Genomic DNA, 18,766 nt, shown 5'->3' with positions numbered 1-18,766 from the left:
ATGTTGCAAAATGCCCGACCGGGTTGTCTTTGCAGTTGCCTGATGAATTTAAATCCAATTGGACAGGATTCAATGTCCGTTTTCGTTGAGTTTTTCATTGTTGCTATTCTCTGCCTTTGTTCATGGTTTGAATTGTATGCAATCAAATGTAAGACCCAAGTTTGGCAGAGCTCAGTATCAAAATCAACAGGCTAACTTGAATCAGATGTTTAGAGCAAGGCAGAATGGAGATAACTTTTTGGGTGTGGAGTCAAAATCTGATCGGCAAAATTTAACATCTAGAGGCTTGTTGGTACAAGAATCACATAAAGGAAGTGGCCCTGAGCATAAGAGTAATTTGATGAAATTAAAGGCTTCAGAATCCCCATTCATTGGTCAAGAGCATATAAATGGTCCACATTCTAGCACGATGTAGTCTTTGCCTAGGAAGCAATAAGAGATTGGTGATATACAGCGGTTACAGCGACAAGCTTCCTCCATTACAAAATAGGCTGCTGGTAATCACTCACCAGCTCTGGTCAACGGTGTCCCATCAACGAGCCATCTAACAATCAGTGGCCACCTGATCTTCTTGTTTGGGTTCTCAAATTAAATTGAATAGTCGGGGTTAGAGGAAGGGTGCAGACAACTGTTTTTAAAGTTTGCCCGAATGATCGACGAAGCTTTTCTCGGTCATTCTGCTATCCAAGATGAGGCCATCATGGTATTGTACTCTTCCCAAACCATGGCTCATGTTTCAATGGAGCAGGCCTCTTCCTCAACAACCAGATGGAAATTTTGAGAAAGATGAATCTGTCAAAAATGAGGCGAGCAGCGAAAAAACCAGAAGTGAGGTAGACAACACGAGGAAATCCCATGAGCCCAGGGTGGCACTGTGGCTCCAGAACGAATACATGGGTGGTGTCTTGAAACCACATCTTGGGCGAAGAATATCAATCAGTGGATCAAATTCCAGTACGGCTCCCGACCTCAATGGAATGGATCAATGAGCAACAATTGCAGGTGATATTCTTCCATTTCCCAATCTTGGGGATCTTTATTTGCCCTAATTATCTCTCAATATGGGAAGAGAAGTCTGGATTTTGCTGGTTAGGGAGGGGAGTGTGCTAGCACTAAGCATGTAAGGCAGTATGGGTCTCTATCTCCCTGCCGACCTTTTCCTCATTTTTCTTTCTTTTTCTCCCATTTATCTCTTCTGTTTTCCTTTGGCTTGAAAGAGATTCTCTCTCTCTTTCCTTTTTCTTTATTATTTCTTCCTCTTCCTCTTCCTCTTCCTTTTCCTTGTCTTTTTTCTTTCTTTTCCTTTCTCTTTCTCCGTGTCTCTGTCAGTGTCTGCTTTATTTACCTTGCCCGAATGGACCTTCTACATATATATGTATATGTATTATATTATTATATTATATTATATTACATATGAAAAGAGGCAAAAAAGAAAAAGAAGAATAAAAAGGATAGTTGCCCAAGTTTCTCTCTTCTCCATCTGTTTCTATGTTTTCCAGTTTGCCCGACTTCAGGCATTTGTCCAGTGTATTATCTATGTAACCAGTGAGGTTGCTCCCATGTTTTTAGGTATCCACAAGAAGGAATACAAGCCAGACAGACACATTATTTCCAATGCTAGTTCCACTACCAATTGCCTTGCTCCTCTTGCCAAAGTTTATCAATGACAGAAGGACCGAAGAGGTAGACATGCCTCTTTCTTCGACATCATTCCTGGCACCACTGGAGTCGTAAGTTTCACAAACTTTGCTCAAATTTGTAAAACTTTGGGGGCTTCTGTTTGCACTCAAAATGTACCCATTTTTACTTATTTGGGCAATTTGGGTAAAATATGGCATTTGGAGGATTAATGTGCAAGAAAACTAACTTGGAAAGATATTTGGCTGCAAGTGGAGAGGTTTTTGCACTATAATATTGTTTCTCCAATTTGTTTGGGTGGTGGAGATTTGCCAAAAGCTTTGTTTAATCAACAGTTGCATCCTTGCAAATAGGTTGGAAGGCAACATACGGATGTGGATGCAGAGAACATGTGAAGGAAGCCAACTTGCTTCTTTTAATTGTTAGTTTATTACAAGTTGGGGAGACATGTGCTAAAAACATGTGGTGGAGATGCAAGTTCCCTTTTTAATATTGTTTCTACATGCAAGTTGGCAATGAAATGCAAGCTGCCTAAGCAATGGAATGCAAGCTGCCCAAGCTTCTTTCGGGCAAGTGCAATGTCCTCAGCAGGGGGTTTCTTCCAAACCTCTATATAAAGGAGCACAAGCACAAAGATTATGGACACTCAATCAAACAAACAAATACACAAACTCTGTTCAAGTCAGATTTGCATACAAAGCTGTAGTCAGCACCAAGCTTTTATCCTTTTCAGGATCAACCTTCATCGAAAGCCTTTGTAAAAACTCTGCTACCTTGTCTGAATCTTGCTGTAGTATCTATTCCTTCCTGTAAACTCATCTCCCAATCTCCTCTTCTAGCACCCAAACCCTTTGTAAATCACAAAAAGAGGAAGTTGCAAGACGATCAGCCTTGCCCGACCCTCTTTGTTCTGTCTTTTCATTCATAAATCTAGTAATATGATGTATACTTCCATCTGTATCCAAGTTATTTCTAGCAAGTTTATGATTAAAAGACTTCTTGGTTCTCGGATCTAGTCAGTTTAATGGTACCCAACCATGCAAAAGAGAAAGTTGGAATCCACACTCATAGCTTGATCAGATCTAAGTTCTAACCTTTCGAGCATATAAGATGGATCAATCAGAAGTCCTTGGTCTCAAGGCATAAAAAAGAACTTTATGTGGACTTAACTCATCCATGACAATCTTTGATAACAAGAAGTCTGAAGTTACTTGGGGCGCAAGTAATCAACCTATTTCTTAGTTTTACTTCTGTTATATTATGATTGCCACAAAACGCTTGAGTATAGAATTAATTTTGATGGGAAGCCTCAAGGCCTATACTTAAGGCCCTACAAAGGCACCTATCTGGGTTCGTTCTGCTCTGCGGGCTCGGGTGATTAAAATATAACCGTTGTAATACATCAGCAACAATGAAACAACCACTATATGTTCGAGTACTTGGTTAGTTTTGATTGCGAGCCTCAAGGCCTACACCTAAGGCCCTACAAAGGCACCTTTCATAGCTAACTTGGTCTCTCGGGCATATACAATTAAACTAAACATATGTTTTACATCTATCATGCTAAAGATGGCAGTGGAACGCCTGAACACCCAAAGTTAATTTTGATTGTGAGCCTCAAGGCCTACACCTAAGGCCCCACAAAGGCACCTTTCAGAATTAACTCTGTCATTCTCTTACAGCCCGCCAATAAGCAGAAGCCCGACAGAAAATATCAACCGGCGCCAACCTCTCGGAGAGCTGTGTGCTCGTCGGCCAGGAAACGTCCCTATCGGAAATTCCTCCAAACGAACAACTTGTTTATAAAAAGGACAAGAGAGAACCCCATATTTGGAGAGCAACATGAATAAATACATAACCTTACCCTTTTTCTTTTAGTTTTTGGGTTAGCATATAAGGAGGATGTGTCTCTCTCACATAAACAAGTCTAACCAAAATCTGGGCATACATTTTTACCTCAATATTAATCAAACCGAGAAAATAATAATTGACTCATTAGTATCAGCCGTGCCTTGGGACAAAAACAAAGCACCTCTGTTTTCGTGCCATCACCGCCAAAGGAGGTGGTGGCATCGCCATAGGAGCTGGTGGCGCGGCCTCCAAAATGGTGATTGTGGTGCTGGTTGTCTTCTTGGTTAGGTCGGGGAGGATGATAGTACAAGCGGCTAGTTTGTGGGCAATGAGAATAAGACCTGCAAACGATTCTCACTCCTTGATCCAAAATCTCAACAAGCTTGATCCCCATGCGGCTCCCTCTTCTCTATAGTGTGTGTCTATAGATAAATATATGTTAATTTGTTAAGAAAGAAAGGGTGAGAAAGTGAAAGAAAACGCAGGAAAAAGAGATGGGAAAAGAAGAAGAATTGGAAGTAATTAGGGTTAGGATGCAGAGCCCTCCACGTCCCTAACGTTGGAGACCATGCAATGATATGGGAGAGAGATTAATTTGTGTACTTCTGACGAAATAGGCTGATGTGGGTTTGTTTAAAACTCCCTTGGGTTCCTTAACATTTCGCCTAATCATTTTTCATGTTTTTCACTCTGGTGCTTCGTTGGTCTTTCCACCACATTTTCCCCTTAGCACGGTTTTTTTAGGTGCTTCGTTGGTCCTTCATTTTTCCGTGTTGATCCTTTTAGACAACGTATTTGCATCCGAGTCCCTTTATTAGTGAATTTGACTTTTAAGTCAACCATAAATTCTTGCGACATCTCTTTCAATGTTCCATATTGATTAGAGCATAGACCTTGCATGAACTTATAAGTAAGTTGAGTTACTCCTAATATTGTCAATTCATATTATAGTGGAACTTCAACTTTTTTTTTATGATATCAGAGCATGTTATCTTACATGTAAAGCCCAACGACCACAGATGCTTCACGTCACCCCGTTTGTATTGTCCACATGTTAGGCTTGAAAAAAATCGCCACACATGAGGGAGCGTGCCGTTGAAAATGGATCCCACATTGATTGAACCTCAACTTTTTTCATGTTCTAGATTCGTATGCAAATGGCGGAGTGTCCTAGTGGTTAAGATCTTTCTCTTCAACTTATTGCATTTAATCTTCCTCTCTTCCTTTAGTGTAGAATATTGGGGATATGTAAAAATATGAACATTGAGTGAAGACACGAATCAAAATTGTTGTCGTTAAGGCTAATTTGTCGCTCTTCCTTTGTGAGAAAAAAAAAAAAAAAACCAAGTTTAGAAACAAATTGTCTCCGTAATGCAATGGACTTAAACTCACTTAATATTACACTTGCGGTTTGCACTACACATAGTATAATCCGAATTTTAGAGACAAGAGGGAGAAGAGAAAGAATTGTTATATGAAAATGATGTATTGCCGTGTACTTTCAATTGTGTTTTGTAACAAACTGGCAGCAATAGTTGTAACCTTATTCCTAAAGTTAAAGGTTATAACTTATATCAAACGTTATAACTCATGGCCAAAGTCTTGAATTACATAGTATGTAAGGTTGTATGTGATTGCGCGCATTAAGGATGTATGCTAAAGTCTTGTACTCGAGGGAGTAGAGTAGATCCGAAATATCAATACTTGAAAAAACAAATGAATAATGGTGAATTTAAAATATTCAATGATAGCAAAGCCAAGAAATTCATTATTCTTTCTAAATCAGTATAAATCCATAATTGCTTGCTTAATTTTGTCTCTTAATTTTCATTTGGTATATTCAATTCAAATAACTAAAAAAACATTGGTATCGGTAAATATAGTATAGGAATTGGTAAAAAAGCATGTTCACAATTGTGAACAAGAAGTTCTAATTGTACCGCTTCTAAATAATGCGTGAAATGTTTGCCGCATTGTGAATTGTGTGTTATTACCATCACCAATTCTGTGAATTGTAATAAAAAAAACAAAAACAAAATGTTAGAGCATTAATCCTTAAACCATGTGAACTGTAACTTTGATCCAAGAATAAAAAATCCACCATACTTGGTCTTTTTTTTTAAGAAGAAGAAGAGTACATTATACTTGGTCCTTAAATTTGAAAAGAGGTAAAGCATTTGGTCCCTATAAACCTTAACTTCACGATATTTTCCATCAATGTACTTATTCCTGCACCAAATTCTGTCGTCCTGATCTGATTGAGCGAGTTCTTGCTGAGATGTCATACATGGGGATTGGTTGCAACCAAGGAAGAAAATATCGGTAATATCGGAAATATCGGTAGTCCGAAAACACGGAAATATCGATGGAAATATCGGTAAAATATCGATATCGATAAAAATTACATGGAAACCATGGAAATTGTAAGAAAAACTTGGAAATTTTTATTGAAACTTTGTAGGATGTTTATTTAGTCAATTATCTATTAGTTTATCACAAAAAATTGGAAGGAAATGCATTGCATGATGGATTTAACATTATCAAGTTGATTATATAGCGATCTGACAAACATTGTGAGTGTAGAAAATATGTAGTAATTAATTAAAGAAGTCTAAACACACCATAATCATTTATATATAATGAATTAGTACAATATTTTACACTTTAGTACCACATAGAGTTCCTATGAGGTTCAAATTTTTCACTATCTTCATCATCTCTATGTGTAGAATGAGTGTATTGTGAAGAGTAGTTATCAAATGATAAATCCCCAAAATAGTTTTGCATGTAATTGTTAATATGCCACCCATATGGATCTGAGATTGGTTGAGGTTGTCCATAAGAAAAATCATTTGAAGATTGAGTCAGGGATTGTTTCCATGAGTCGCTCGATTCCATCCCAACAGGAATGGGATATGAAGGGTAAGGAAATGGTTGGTTATGAGTATAACCATAGTTACTACTTCCCAATCCAACAGAGTCTGAAGTTCTAGATAACGAGTCATCTTCTTGACTTAACAAAATCCCCTTGCCTCTTTCTCTGCGAGTATAGTCTTTCCCTATGGCACCAATTCCTGGTCCTGCCCGCCTACTGCCATGGTCATCATCTTGTGTTGCATGCATGAAGTTTGCCTCACCAGTGAAGGGGCTCATATATCCGGGAGGTGGTGGTCCATAATAGTTTCCATATCCACCACCACTACCTCCAGCTCCACTATGTCCTTCATCATTCCCACCTCCGGTGGTAGCTGAGTCTCCTGATCTTGTCCTAGAGCTATCATTAGTATCAGCACGATGTTGTGGTTGTGTAGGATTGGAAGAAGGTGGAATTCCAGTGTTTCTTGGTCTTGGGTGCAAAAGTTCTTCAAAAGAGTCAGAGCTGCTAGATCCCACCTCCTCCTCTAATACTCTTTCTACATTTATCCCTTCATTACGTGCTTCTTCAGCAACTCTGGGAGCTGGGTTGCCTGCATCATCATCTAAATGAAGAGGTCTAATCCATTGAAAAAGTTGGTTACCCTCCGTATCATCATCTTCACCAACAATATCAAACACATCTAGTGGGTCACCACGGTCGACATGATCGATTTCTGCTTCCTTATCTCGAATTTGAAGCTTCATGTTGTAGTAGCAATAAACTAATTTTTCCAAGCTACTGTGAGCCAACTTATTTCTTTGCTTTGTGTGTATGAGTGCAAATGTGCTCCAATTTCTTTCACAAGCAGATGAGGAAGCTGTTTGTGATAATACTTTTATTGCTAACTTTCTCACAGTTGGTGCATCGGTCCCATACATGATCCACCATTCAGCTACAATGAAAAATAATGTTGATAAGCCTAATAACTCCAACAAATTCTATTATAAACTTATAGTGAAATATGTTTATACTCACTAGGAGACATATTTGTTCGAGCAGCAACTGATGTTGGTTCTCCAAAAGTTCTTCTTGCATCTTTAAACCATGTTAGCTGAATACAATAAATTGTGTTAGTTTAATCCAACAAAGTAATTATTATAATTTAAGTAATTGTGTACCTCATTTCCAAATTGGCCAACTGCTGGTGATGCAGGGTCTAATTTAGAGTATACATTATGTACAGCACGTATAAGGTTACCATCATCTCCAACACCGGGTCTGTATTGGTATCGGGGATTCAAATAATATGCTGTTCAAAGAAACACATACTCTAATAAGAGAAATAATACTTATGCAACTAAATAAATGAATTGCAAATTATGACATAATTTATACCTGCTGCATGCAAATCGTGGTATAATGTTTTATACCATCGGTCTTCAATTATCTTGATGACCCACCTTGCACCATGTTTTCTTTCCAATTCATCCTTCACTACACGCATCAACTCATATACTGCCCCCATAGTAGGATACACTTCTGTGTCAACGATCCGTAAAACTTTGTAAAGAGGTTCAAACAATTGACACACATGTTCTGATTGAGTCCAAAAAGCATGATCAAGCACTATACTTTCCACCATACGACCTGTATTTGAGCGGCTCAAATTGTGGTTGGCCCAATCGTCACTAGTGAACAGTTACTTCAACCCTGCTTTCTTCTTGAGTGGGCTATCTAATGCAATATAGTTGGTGGCGAATCGAGTGGTAGCTGGACGAATAATTTCTCCTTTGCAAAAGTCACGCATCTTTGCCAACAACCAACTGTGATTGTAAATATAATTTGTGATCGTTCTAGCTCTTTTGACCACAGTAGCAACATTCTCTCTCTTCCCCATTGCCTCAAACATGAGATCAATACAATGTGCTGCACATGATGTCCAAAACACATTATGATGCTTCATTAACTTTTTTCCAGCTTTGACAAATGCAGAACCGTTGTCGGTCACGACTTGGACAACATTATGCTCTCCCACCTCCATGATTACATCCCTCAATAATTTGTAAATATACTTGTAATTCTTTATATGGTCTGAAGCATCAACAGACTTCAAAAAAATTGTCTTTCCCTTGGAGTATACCATGAAGTTGATGATAGACAATCTGGTCGGGCCGGTCCATCCGTCACACATGATTGTGCAACCATTAGTTTCCCACTTTGACCTCAACTTGTTAACATACTCGCCATTGTCTTTATACTCCATATCCAAATATTTGTTTCTTATCTCATAGGGAGTGGGAAGTTGTACTCCAACACCGGCCTGTTGACATCCCACTACCATATTTTTGAAATGATGTGATGATGCCTTCACAGCAGGGACATTTTCATAGATAAAGAACTTGCTAATTAGACGCCCCATTCCCTCCTTCACATTACCTCCCTTGAAATAACTCCAAACACTCTTTTGACGTGCGTTGGATGACTTATATAAACTTGGGGCTATTGGTGTTGGTTGTGATTCTCTAAGACTGCCTCCCCGTCTCATTTGTGCACCACCACTTGTCCCGGAACCTTGTCCCCTATTAGGAATTTTATGAAGGTGTTCTCTTTCCCATGCTGACTGTTTGGAGGCACGTAATGCTTGTTTCAAACTGCGTCGTTCTTCAGGTCCCATGTCATCATCACATTCGTCCTCATCGTCATCATCATCACTGTCAACCGCTTGGCCAATGACTTCTCCTCGTAGCCCAGCTCGAATATTTTCCATTCCTTGTGTTATCTTTTCATTCTGCTGTTTTTTATTTTTTAATAATGTGCTGATGAATGCCTTCACTTCTGGGGGGACATTATCGCATCGTTGGACATTTTTTGCTGGATCTAATCCACTAAGATGGTACTTAAGTCGTGTCACTCCACCACTCTTCATTACCCGACCACAATATTTGCAAATTGTGCCATGTTTGTTTACGTCTATTGGGTCTCCATGTTCCCAAGCTGGATCACGTTTAGTAGCTCCACTAGACATCTTAAACGTACCTACATTTATTTTTCATGAAAATTAGACAAATATTTTTTGGCCAAAAAATATAGTAGTGATGACGGTTATATAAGAGAACCTAAATAGTAAAGTTATTGTACAGAAGAATTAAATACGAAGTAAAGAAAATGATTGTAAAAATTTAAGTAATTAAAAAAATAATATGGATTAATAAAAACTAATATTAATGAATAATAATCCAATTTGATAAAAAAATAATCCTAATATAAAACATAGTGATGAATAATAATCCAATTTGATAATAATCCAATTTAATGAATAATCCAATTTGATAAAAAAATAATCCTAATATAAAACATAGTGATGAATAATAATCCAATTTGATAATAATCCAATTTAATAATAATCCAATTTAATGAATAGTCCAATTTGATAATAAGCCAATTTAATGAATAATCCAATTTAATGAATAATAATCCAATTTAACAATAATCCAATTTAATGAATAGTCCAATTTGATAATAAGCCAATTTAATGAATAGTCCAATTTGATAATAAGCCAATTTAATGAATAATCCAATTTAACAATAATCCAATTTAATAAATAGTCCAATTTGATAATAAGCCAATTTAATGAATAATCCAATTTAATTAATAATAATCCAATTTGATAATAATCTAATTTAATGAATAATAATCCAATTTGATAATAAAACCTAATATTAATAAAATAATAAATAACATTAAACATATTAAAATAATCCTAGGGAATAATTATACAACATTACTTAATTACTTAAAAAACTTAACATGTAATTGTTAACATTACTTAATTACTTACAAAAATTAACATGCAAGTATTAATTACTTAAAAAAATTAACATACGAGTCCATACAAATTTATTTGTTGTTGTATAAATTACAATAATATAAATATAAGTTTGTAAACTTACCTTAAATATGAAACCCTTTGTGTTCAAGCTTTGGAATAGATCTGGAATGGCTTTGAAAATGGTAAGGGAAATAAAATAATAAATAACATTAAACATATTAAAATAATCCTAGGGAATAATTATACAACATTACTTAATTACTTAAAAAAAATTAACATGTAATTGTTAACATTACTTAATTACTTACAAAAATTAACATGCAAGTATTAATTACTTAAAAAAATTAACATACGAGTCCATACAAATTTATTTGTTGTTGTATAAATTACAATAATATAAATATAAGTTTGTAAACTTACCTTAAATATGGAACCCTTTGTGTTCAAGCTTTGGAATGGATCTGGAATGACTTGGAAAATGGTAAGGGAAGAAGAAGAAACGAAAATGCTCTGAGGGAATGCCTCTGATACTCCACCTCTGATAAGGTTTTGCACATGCTCTGAGGGAATATAAGTATATAACAGAGAGTGGAACATGGTTTTGCATGTGAAAGCATATCACAGACTCACAGTGACACACAGTTTCATTATTAAAGTTCTATTATTCGTTGTCCATTGTCTGCAATTGTAAACAGTGATTGAAAAATTAGTGAGGTGAGTCAGATGGGGTCAATCAACCACAGAGGCACACACACAGACATGCTATATTATTCGTTGTCCATTGTCTGCAATTGTAAAAAGTGATTGAAAAATTCATGAGGTGAGTCAGATGGGGTCACTCAACCACAGAGGCACACACACACAGACATGCCATCACACACGCACACATATCTCACACGCATACGGCTCTCTCTCTCTCTCTCTCTCTCTCTCTCTCTCTCTCTCTCTCTCTCTCTCTCTCTCTCTCCTTCTCTCTTCTTCTCTGAGTCTGAGGCGCCGGACCTCTCTTCTCCCCCTTCTCCATTTGACCCACACACACACAGATCACCCCCTTCTCGATCCTTCTCTCTTCTTCTCTGAGGCCCTCGATCCTTCTCTCTTCTTCTCTGAGGCGCCTGACCTCTCTTCTCCCCCTTCTCCATTCGACCCACACACACACAGATCTCCCCCTTCTCGATCCTTCTCTCTTCTTCTCTGAGGCCCTCGATCCTTCTCTCTTCTTCTCTGAGGCCTGACCTCTCTTCTCCCCCTTCTCCATTCGACCCACGCACATACAGATCTCCCCCTTCTCCCACTCTCTCGATCCTTCGCTGCCGTTGATCGTGGCTCTGGCGAAGTCGGACTTGGCTCAGTCGTCTCTGGTGGTGCGCCGCTGATCAAGGAGTTGGCCCAGTCATCGATTTTTCAGGTGAGATTCCGTTGAAACCCTAAGCCCTAAACCGACATATGATATGTTGAATCGTTGATGCATGCGTGAAATTTGAAGCTTATATGTGAAATTGAAGTTAAAAATCGTGTTTTTGCAAGGTTTTTGGGACGAAATCGGCTCGGGAATAGGCACACCATCTCCAGCGTTCTTCTCCGGCGTTCGATATCGGAGTCTGATTGCACCGTTCAACAAAATATCTCGATATTTTGACGAAAACCCCACGGATACCTATTTAAATATCCATTCGCCGAAAAATCGATATTATCGGCGATATTTCGCCGATAATATCGATATTTAAATCCATGGTTGCAACACAATCATATACAATACCCTAATTGATGGATATGGTAAGGTTGAAATGTTTGGACTGATGGGGGAAACGTTGACAAATATGATTGAAAGTGGCAGCTGCCTTCCTCATGTTTTCACTTTCAATTCTTTTCTCAAAGCTTATGGGAAAAGTGGGCAGATAGACAAGATGGAGAAGTGGTATGATGAATTTTAACTGATGGGAATAAGGCCAGACCCTAAGACGTTTAATATCCTGATTAAATCATACGAGAAAGCAAGAATGTACGACATATGAGATCTGTTGTGGAATTTATGAAGAAATGGATTTTCACCCTATTTGATTGAGGTATTCGGTAAAGCTTGAAATATTGAGAAGAAGGACGAATACTTCCGAAGAATGAAGCATCAAGGAATGAAGCCTAACTCTATCACCTATTGTTCTCTTGTTAGTGCGTACAGCAAAGCTGGGAGTATAAGTAAAGTTGATTCCATTTTAAGGCAAGTAGAGACTTCGGATGTGCTGCTAGATACACCCTTTTTAACTGTACTATTATTGCTTACTGTCGGGCTGGTGACCTAAGAACGGTGAGTGAAATGTTTTGGGCAATGACAAAGGAAAAATGCGTGCCCGACCATATCACATTTGCTACCATGATCCCAGCCTACAATGAACATGAATGAGGCTGCCCAAGATTTGAAAAATAGGATGAATGGGGCTGCTCAGGTATTTTAAAATGACTTCCCCCTCTCTGTGACATTTTTCTGCTTTGCCTTTCTAATTTTGCGTTGAGTTACATATGAAGTTACTCCGTCTTTAGTCGATCATCACATGAGGTAAATGTTACAAAAATAAAGAAATTTACTTAGAGAGGTGGGGGAGTTCAAAGGGTTTTTATTGAAATTTGGGTGGTGTTGACTCAAGTATGTGTTTAGTTTCTTAGGGATTCCTCTATACTTAGGTATGTAATCTTTTTTACCTTTAATTAGAACTTAGCAACCGGACTTTAATTTACCTATGTGCTTGACAATGAGCAACTCTTTCATCCCATGAAAACCCTCGAACCTCAACTAATGTGATTCCAATTCTTAGTATGATGCCAAGAGACTTGACCAATGTGTTGACTAGTTTTCTTCTGAAAGGACTAACTTTATCTCTGCTTTTACCCTTTTACCATAGTTTAGTTTAATGAAATAATTCCTATATTAATTACAAAATGCACGTGGTAAACCATTGTATTTTTCAGGCACAAGGTTAATTGGATGCTCGTATGGCCAACTAAAGAATTTGGAGGTTATCGTGTTTTCTTCTTTTGCATCCTTTTCACGTGAAAATGTGTCATTCATCATTTATGTGAAAATATGTCATTTCAATTGAGGATATATGATAGAAGTTATGGGCAGTACAAGGAGTACCTCATCTTACTTATAAGCATATGCAATATCTCTCATCTTATCAAATACGAATGTAACAAAACAAGGAGGAAAATGAAATAGAGTTCGCTTTGAGGCATTGGTGTTGGCTTAATTACCATCGGAAATGTACAATATTTTCTTACACAGGCCCATTAGTTGTTTTGCATTTTAGTTAGATTCTTTGGGACTGTTTTTGAAATTCATGATTTCTAGGTGGTTGTGTTTGTATGTGATCCAGACTCTAGTGGACTGGACTTGTCGTTTGTACTTGTATCTGTAGCATTTTAAATTTAAATAAGAGAAATTTCTCGGAAGTGAGACTTATCTGTCACTTTAAGTTTATAGCATAATGTTTATAATGTTGACATAAAAATTAACATTAAACTATAAAATGACAGATTTCACAAAAAGCCCCCTTAGCATTTCTCTTTAATTAATATTTATTTTCCTCTTTTTTATTTTTGGTTATCTTCAAAACATGCTAGCTTTTCGAAGGCAATTTTCCTCTTCTTCGATATGGTGGCCTATAGCTGAAATAAGTTGGAACTAGTAAATTTCATGTCTGAAGACTTGTTTCTAAAATGTAGAATATACGCATATGCCACATAAGAATGAGTACTTGTTGTATACTTGGCGTAGCTAAGTTGGCTAGATAAGTTTTTTTCTTTCTACACCTAAGTAAGAATTCTCTTTCTTATAATTTAGATTAAATTAAAATGTCACTCGAATATAAAAAAAATTGAATACTTGGGGAGAAAAGAAAATGCTTCACAAGAACAATTGGATTCCATTATACAGAAATTCAAAGCTTAGAAGCTCCGATATCAGAATATATCAATGGTTGATTTTACTACCAGTGTGCTCGGATTGAGCTAAATCACATTGATTAACGTAGTGCCCCTGCGCTACTGTATATTCAAATCTTTTCACTTCCAAAAAACAAAAAGAGAATTTGGTCTTGAGGTTTTATCTCACCATTGTTGTGTAGTGTGAAGAACGCATGATTAGGCTTTTGAAGATTAGGCCTTTGTCTCTCACACACTTCTCGATATTTTCGAATGACAAATAGTAGGACAAGATAGGAATACAAGATACAGAACAATATTCAAAGGTGTTTAGCAAACGAACATTTCATTTACATTCTTTACTTGAACAAATAACTGTTGTGGCATATTTGAGAGACCTCCCTATCGATGTGCAAGGTTGATCTCTGTTGTATTTCTTCTTGATCATCTTTTCCTCAAGTAGTCCCGTGTTGGACCTTGCTTCAAAATCCTTGCGACAGGACTTGCTCTCATGGAGATCTTACTTGATCATCTTTGATTCAAGTTGTCCCTCCCTGCGTTTTCATCTTTGCGACTCGGAACTCTTTCGATTGCAAGTTCTGTTCACTCTTTGCAAGATAGGGCTTTCCTCCACTTCTTTGTGATGGTTTGATCTTTTGCACTCTCCTCGTGGTGTTCTCTTCTAATACTCACATTGTCCTCATGAAATTCAGACTAGAGTCCTAACTTGATTCCATTTCCGTTGCACAATCTATTGGTGTTTCCTGTTCTCTTCTCACACTCATCCACTCTTTCTGCTTTCAAGCAGCACATATAGAGAATATCTCACGGTGCTTTGTCTCTTTTAGATATTTTTGGAGTGTTGTCGTCTACAATTTTGTTCTACAAGCCACAACTAAGGAAAAGGCTAATATGGTCTGTTCATTTTTTTGAATTTTTACTACCAGGTATGAAGGAAGATTTGTCCAACAAATTGTTGAGGACATCGCTCGAAAACTGAAGAACACATACTTAACCGAACCCACATACCCCGTTGGAATAGATTCTCAGGTGCAAGAAATTGGTAGATGTTTGGATGTTGGAGGATCAGATAAAACGACGGTTGCCAATGCTATTTTCAACAATTATCAGGATAAGTTTGCAGGTAAAAGTTTTCTTGCTAATGTGAGAGAAGAGAAACTGGTTGATTCATAAAACACACTTCTTTATGATGTATTGAGATTGAGAAACGTTAAGGTTAGTAGAGTTGATGAAGGGACTGAGGATATAAAATGAAGACTTGGCAACCTAAGGGTATTTGTCATAGTTGATGATGTAGACAGCATGAAACAGTTAGAAGCATTAGCTATAAAACGTGACTCATTTGGCCCAGGTAGTAGAATTATTATAACCACAAGAGATAAACATTTGCTAAAGATAATAAATGCAGATAGGAGATATGATCGACCAGCAATGAATGAAGAAGAAGCTCTTGGCGTGCCTTTAGTATGAATTGTCCTATGGAAGGGTATTTTGAACTCGCAAGAGAAGTTGTTGAAAACTGTCAAGGTTTGCCACTAGCCCTTGAAGTTTTAGGTTCTTATCTAATAGGAAGAAGCACAAGTGAGTGGAAAAGTGCATTGGGTAAATTGAAAAGTTCACGGCCTTATTTGGAAATTCACAAAAATCTTAAGATAAGCTATGATGGGTCAACTGATGATGATGTGAAGGGTATATTCCTTGATATATCGTGTTTCTTTATTGGAATGAACAAGGATTATGTCATGAAAATACTGGATCAATATGATCATGATACAAAAATAAAAATTGGACTACTCCAGGATCAATACCTTGTAACTGTTGATAAAGAAGGCAATCTGATGATGCATGGTTTGATTCGAGACACTGGCAGAGAAATTGTACGTGCAAAATCTCCGAACATCCTTGGAAAACGTTGCAGATTATGGGATCATGAAGATGTCAAACGCATACTGACGACCAAATTGCATATCCCACATCATACAATAATATATAATGCATGAATTGCATGTGGGTTCAATGAACAGAGAGAACAAAAGAACTGATTTTGTTTACTGAATTATCTGAAAATTGCCTTAAGCAAACTCTGTCATAGATCTAGTGGTGTAGAAGTTCAAGTCTAAGCAAATAATCCTTGTCTTATTTTAGTTGCTTTTTGTTTGTAACAGGGAAGGGAAGAAATTGAGGGACTCACTTTAGATTTGTCAGAACGCCACAAGCCTAGCTTCAGCACAGAGGCATTTAGAGGGATGCAGGGACTGAGATTACTCAAACTCAAAGGCGTAAAGTTCACTGGATACTGCGAACACCTCTCCAAAGAGTTAAGATGGTTGTGTTGGACTGACTTTCCTATGGAGGTCATACATGGAGATTTCAATCAAACAAACCTAGTTGATACCGACCTGATACAAGTTTGGGAGGACTCCGACGTGGTACTATATTGAACTCAACCAAACTATTTATCAAATCTTTCCTCCACATTTTGTAAATACCAACATCATGCTTTCTCTCTTCTATTTGAATTTTGATATTCATTCTCTCTTGTCTGATAGTCACTTGAGAAGTTGAAGTTTCTTAATCTCGGTTACTGCAATGACCTGACCAGATTACCCGACTACTCAAAAATCCCAAATCTTGAGAGATTGATACTCAAAGGTTGCAAAAAGCTTCAGGAAATTCCAGCTTTACCAACAAATTTGGAAATCCTGGAAGCAGATGAGTGCATTACATTGAGGAAAAAGTACGACTTTCCAGAAATGTCAAGGATGGGAGAATTGCATCTGAAAGGGTGCACCAGTCTCACTGCTGATATTAAGGAAGCAATCCTAAAGGTCTCTCTCTATCTCTCTTTTTCTCGTGTACATACATGCTTGTTATCCTTTTTTTTACCTATCTTTCTCATGGTATAGGGATGGAGTGCGAGCGGAATTGGTGGCCTTTTTCTCCCTGGAAATGAAATTCCATCATGGTTTACGCCTGTCGATCCTCAGGGTGAAATAGTTGTGCCGCAAAGTTTTGGCTGTGATTTAAAAGCACTGACTGTGCATCATTTGTTCTTCAGATGACTCCCAATCTGGTGGCTCTCTTCGCATTCTTGTTGCAAATGTTAGTTTATAAGTGTATATGTTGAAATGTAATAAGAATTCAGTTTAAATGTCAGCCTTTGGATCATAGTCCAAGTGTGGAGCTAAGATGTAATCTTAGAGTAAGTGATAGTTTATGCCATGTGTCATTACCTTATAGGGTAAATGAATGAAGGGCTAGATTTAAATGATGTGATGAAGGAATATTCTATTCCTAATTGCTACATGTGCTCAGTGTTCATGTGAATGAAAGAAATCATCTCGGTTTTGCTTCTTCTTCAAGCTCTAGCTTTCTCTCTCTTAAACTCTTAATCTCTAGTATTCATAGATTGTTGATTTGAAGAAACTTACATACAAGATAACTGTCTGTATGCTAACATGGCCTTCGATCAATTGATACTGGGCGTTTGGATCTGTGAAGGGCATTATCCAGCAATTCGAAATTGAGCTCGAGTCGATTGTGATCTGAGTTTAACATGGCAGGATCGGGTAGTAGTGAGGTAAAAGGACCGATTTTCAATGGCGATAATTATGAGTTCTGGAGTATTAAGATGAAGACAATTTTCAAATCTCACGGGCTGTGGAATCTGGTTGAGAAAGGATTCGAAAATTTAGATTTGAAGGATGATGGTGAATCTGATGGAAAGAAGAAAGAAAAAGAGGGATCGAGTAGTATTGAGAAGATAACTCTAGCAGAGAGATTGATGAAAGATGCTAAAGCTCTGGTCTGATTCAAGGAGCCGTTTCAGACGAGATATTTCCCAAAATCTCTCGTGAAGAAACCTCAAAAGGCGCATGGAATATTCTACAGCAAGAGTACCATGGTGATAAACAGGTTAGAAGTGTTAAATTGCAAGGTCTTCGTAGAGAATTTGAATATACAAGAATGAGAGATGATGAATCACTTTCTGTTTATCTTACAAAATTATTTGATCTGATAAATCAAATGCGGAGTTATGGAGATGAGTTATCTCGAGAGAGAGTTGTTCAAAAGTTATTAATTAGTTTACCATCAGCTTATGACTCTATCTGTTCTATTATTGAGCATTCGAAGGATTTGGATGTGATTGAGGTACAAGAAGTAGTAGCCTCTTTGAAGAGTTTTGAGTTACGACTAGATAGACATTCTAAACACAAAATTGAGAAAGCATTTGCTAGTCTTAACGTGAATCCCAAACCAGCAAAATTCACTGGAAATCAAAGTGCAAAACACCATAAGAATTGGAAGGCAAAAGGGAAGAAGTGGGATAACAGACCCATATATGGTGCTAGAAATCCTTGTAAACATTGTGACAAGTTGCATTTTGGTGAGTGCCAATTCAAAGGTAAACCAAAGTGTTATAACTGTGATAAGTTTGGTCATCTTGCAAGGGAGTGCAACAACAAGAAACCAATGCAACAGCTCAATTATGCAAATAAGGTAGAATCTACACCCACCATGTTTTATGCTAGTAATCAAACTAATACTGGTGTAAAGGGTTGTGATGATGCATGGTATGTAGATAGTGGGTGTATTAATCATATGACTAGAAGGGAAGATCTACTTGTGGATATTGATAAGAATGTAACTG

The 18,766-nt window shown here is 37.4% G+C and overlaps 1 protein-coding gene, 1 long non-coding RNA gene and 1 pseudogene across 2 annotated transcripts; 2 read left to right on the top strand and 1 right to left on the bottom strand.

Moving 5' to 3' along the window:
• The first annotated feature begins 5,728 nt into the window (after positions 1–5,728).
• On the top strand, positions 5,729–13,187 carry LOC114823736 (pentatricopeptide repeat-containing protein At3g53170-like; annotated as a pseudogene).
• On the bottom strand, positions 7,034–7,663 carry LOC139190642 (uncharacterized). Its single transcript, XR_011574981.1, has 3 exons — positions 7,525–7,663; positions 7,382–7,457; positions 7,034–7,298 (listed from the first exon to the last, which is right to left on the bottom strand). It is a non-coding gene; the product is annotated as an uncharacterized lncRNA (long non-coding RNA).
• Positions 12,607–17,177, top strand: LOC108171476 (disease resistance protein RPP2B-like). Its single transcript, XM_070813457.1, has 6 exons — positions 12,607–12,620; positions 15,042–15,238; positions 15,685–15,992; positions 16,281–16,544; positions 16,665–16,943; positions 17,022–17,177. The coding sequence occupies exons 1-6, from the start codon at positions 12,607–12,609 to the stop codon at positions 17,175–17,177; spliced, it is 1,218 nt and encodes a 405-aa protein (XP_070669558.1).
• Positions 17,178–18,766: the final 1,589 nt, after the last annotated feature.

The sequence above is a fragment of the Malus domestica genome, chromosome 02 (assembly GCF_042453785.1).
Source record: "Malus domestica chromosome 02, GDT2T_hap1".
In the NCBI taxonomy this organism is placed as follows: domain Eukaryota; kingdom Viridiplantae; phylum Streptophyta; class Magnoliopsida; order Rosales; family Rosaceae; genus Malus; species Malus domestica.
The sequence above is the reverse complement of the archived record's forward strand: the minus strand, read 5'-3'. Positions and strand labels throughout refer to the sequence as shown.

What these genes read in the sequence shown, in the direction of transcription:
- LOC108171476 (XM_070813457.1), top strand. An exon ending in TTATCAGGATAAGTTTGCAG is followed by an intron (nt 15,239 to 15,684) that starts GTAAAAGTTTTC and finishes CTTATCTAATAG; the next exon opens with GAAGAAGCACAAGTGAGTGG. An exon ending in GAGACACTGGCAGAGAAATT is followed by an intron (nt 15,993 to 16,280) that starts GTACGTGCAAAA and finishes TGTTTGTAACAG; the next exon opens with GGAAGGGAAGAAATTGAGGG.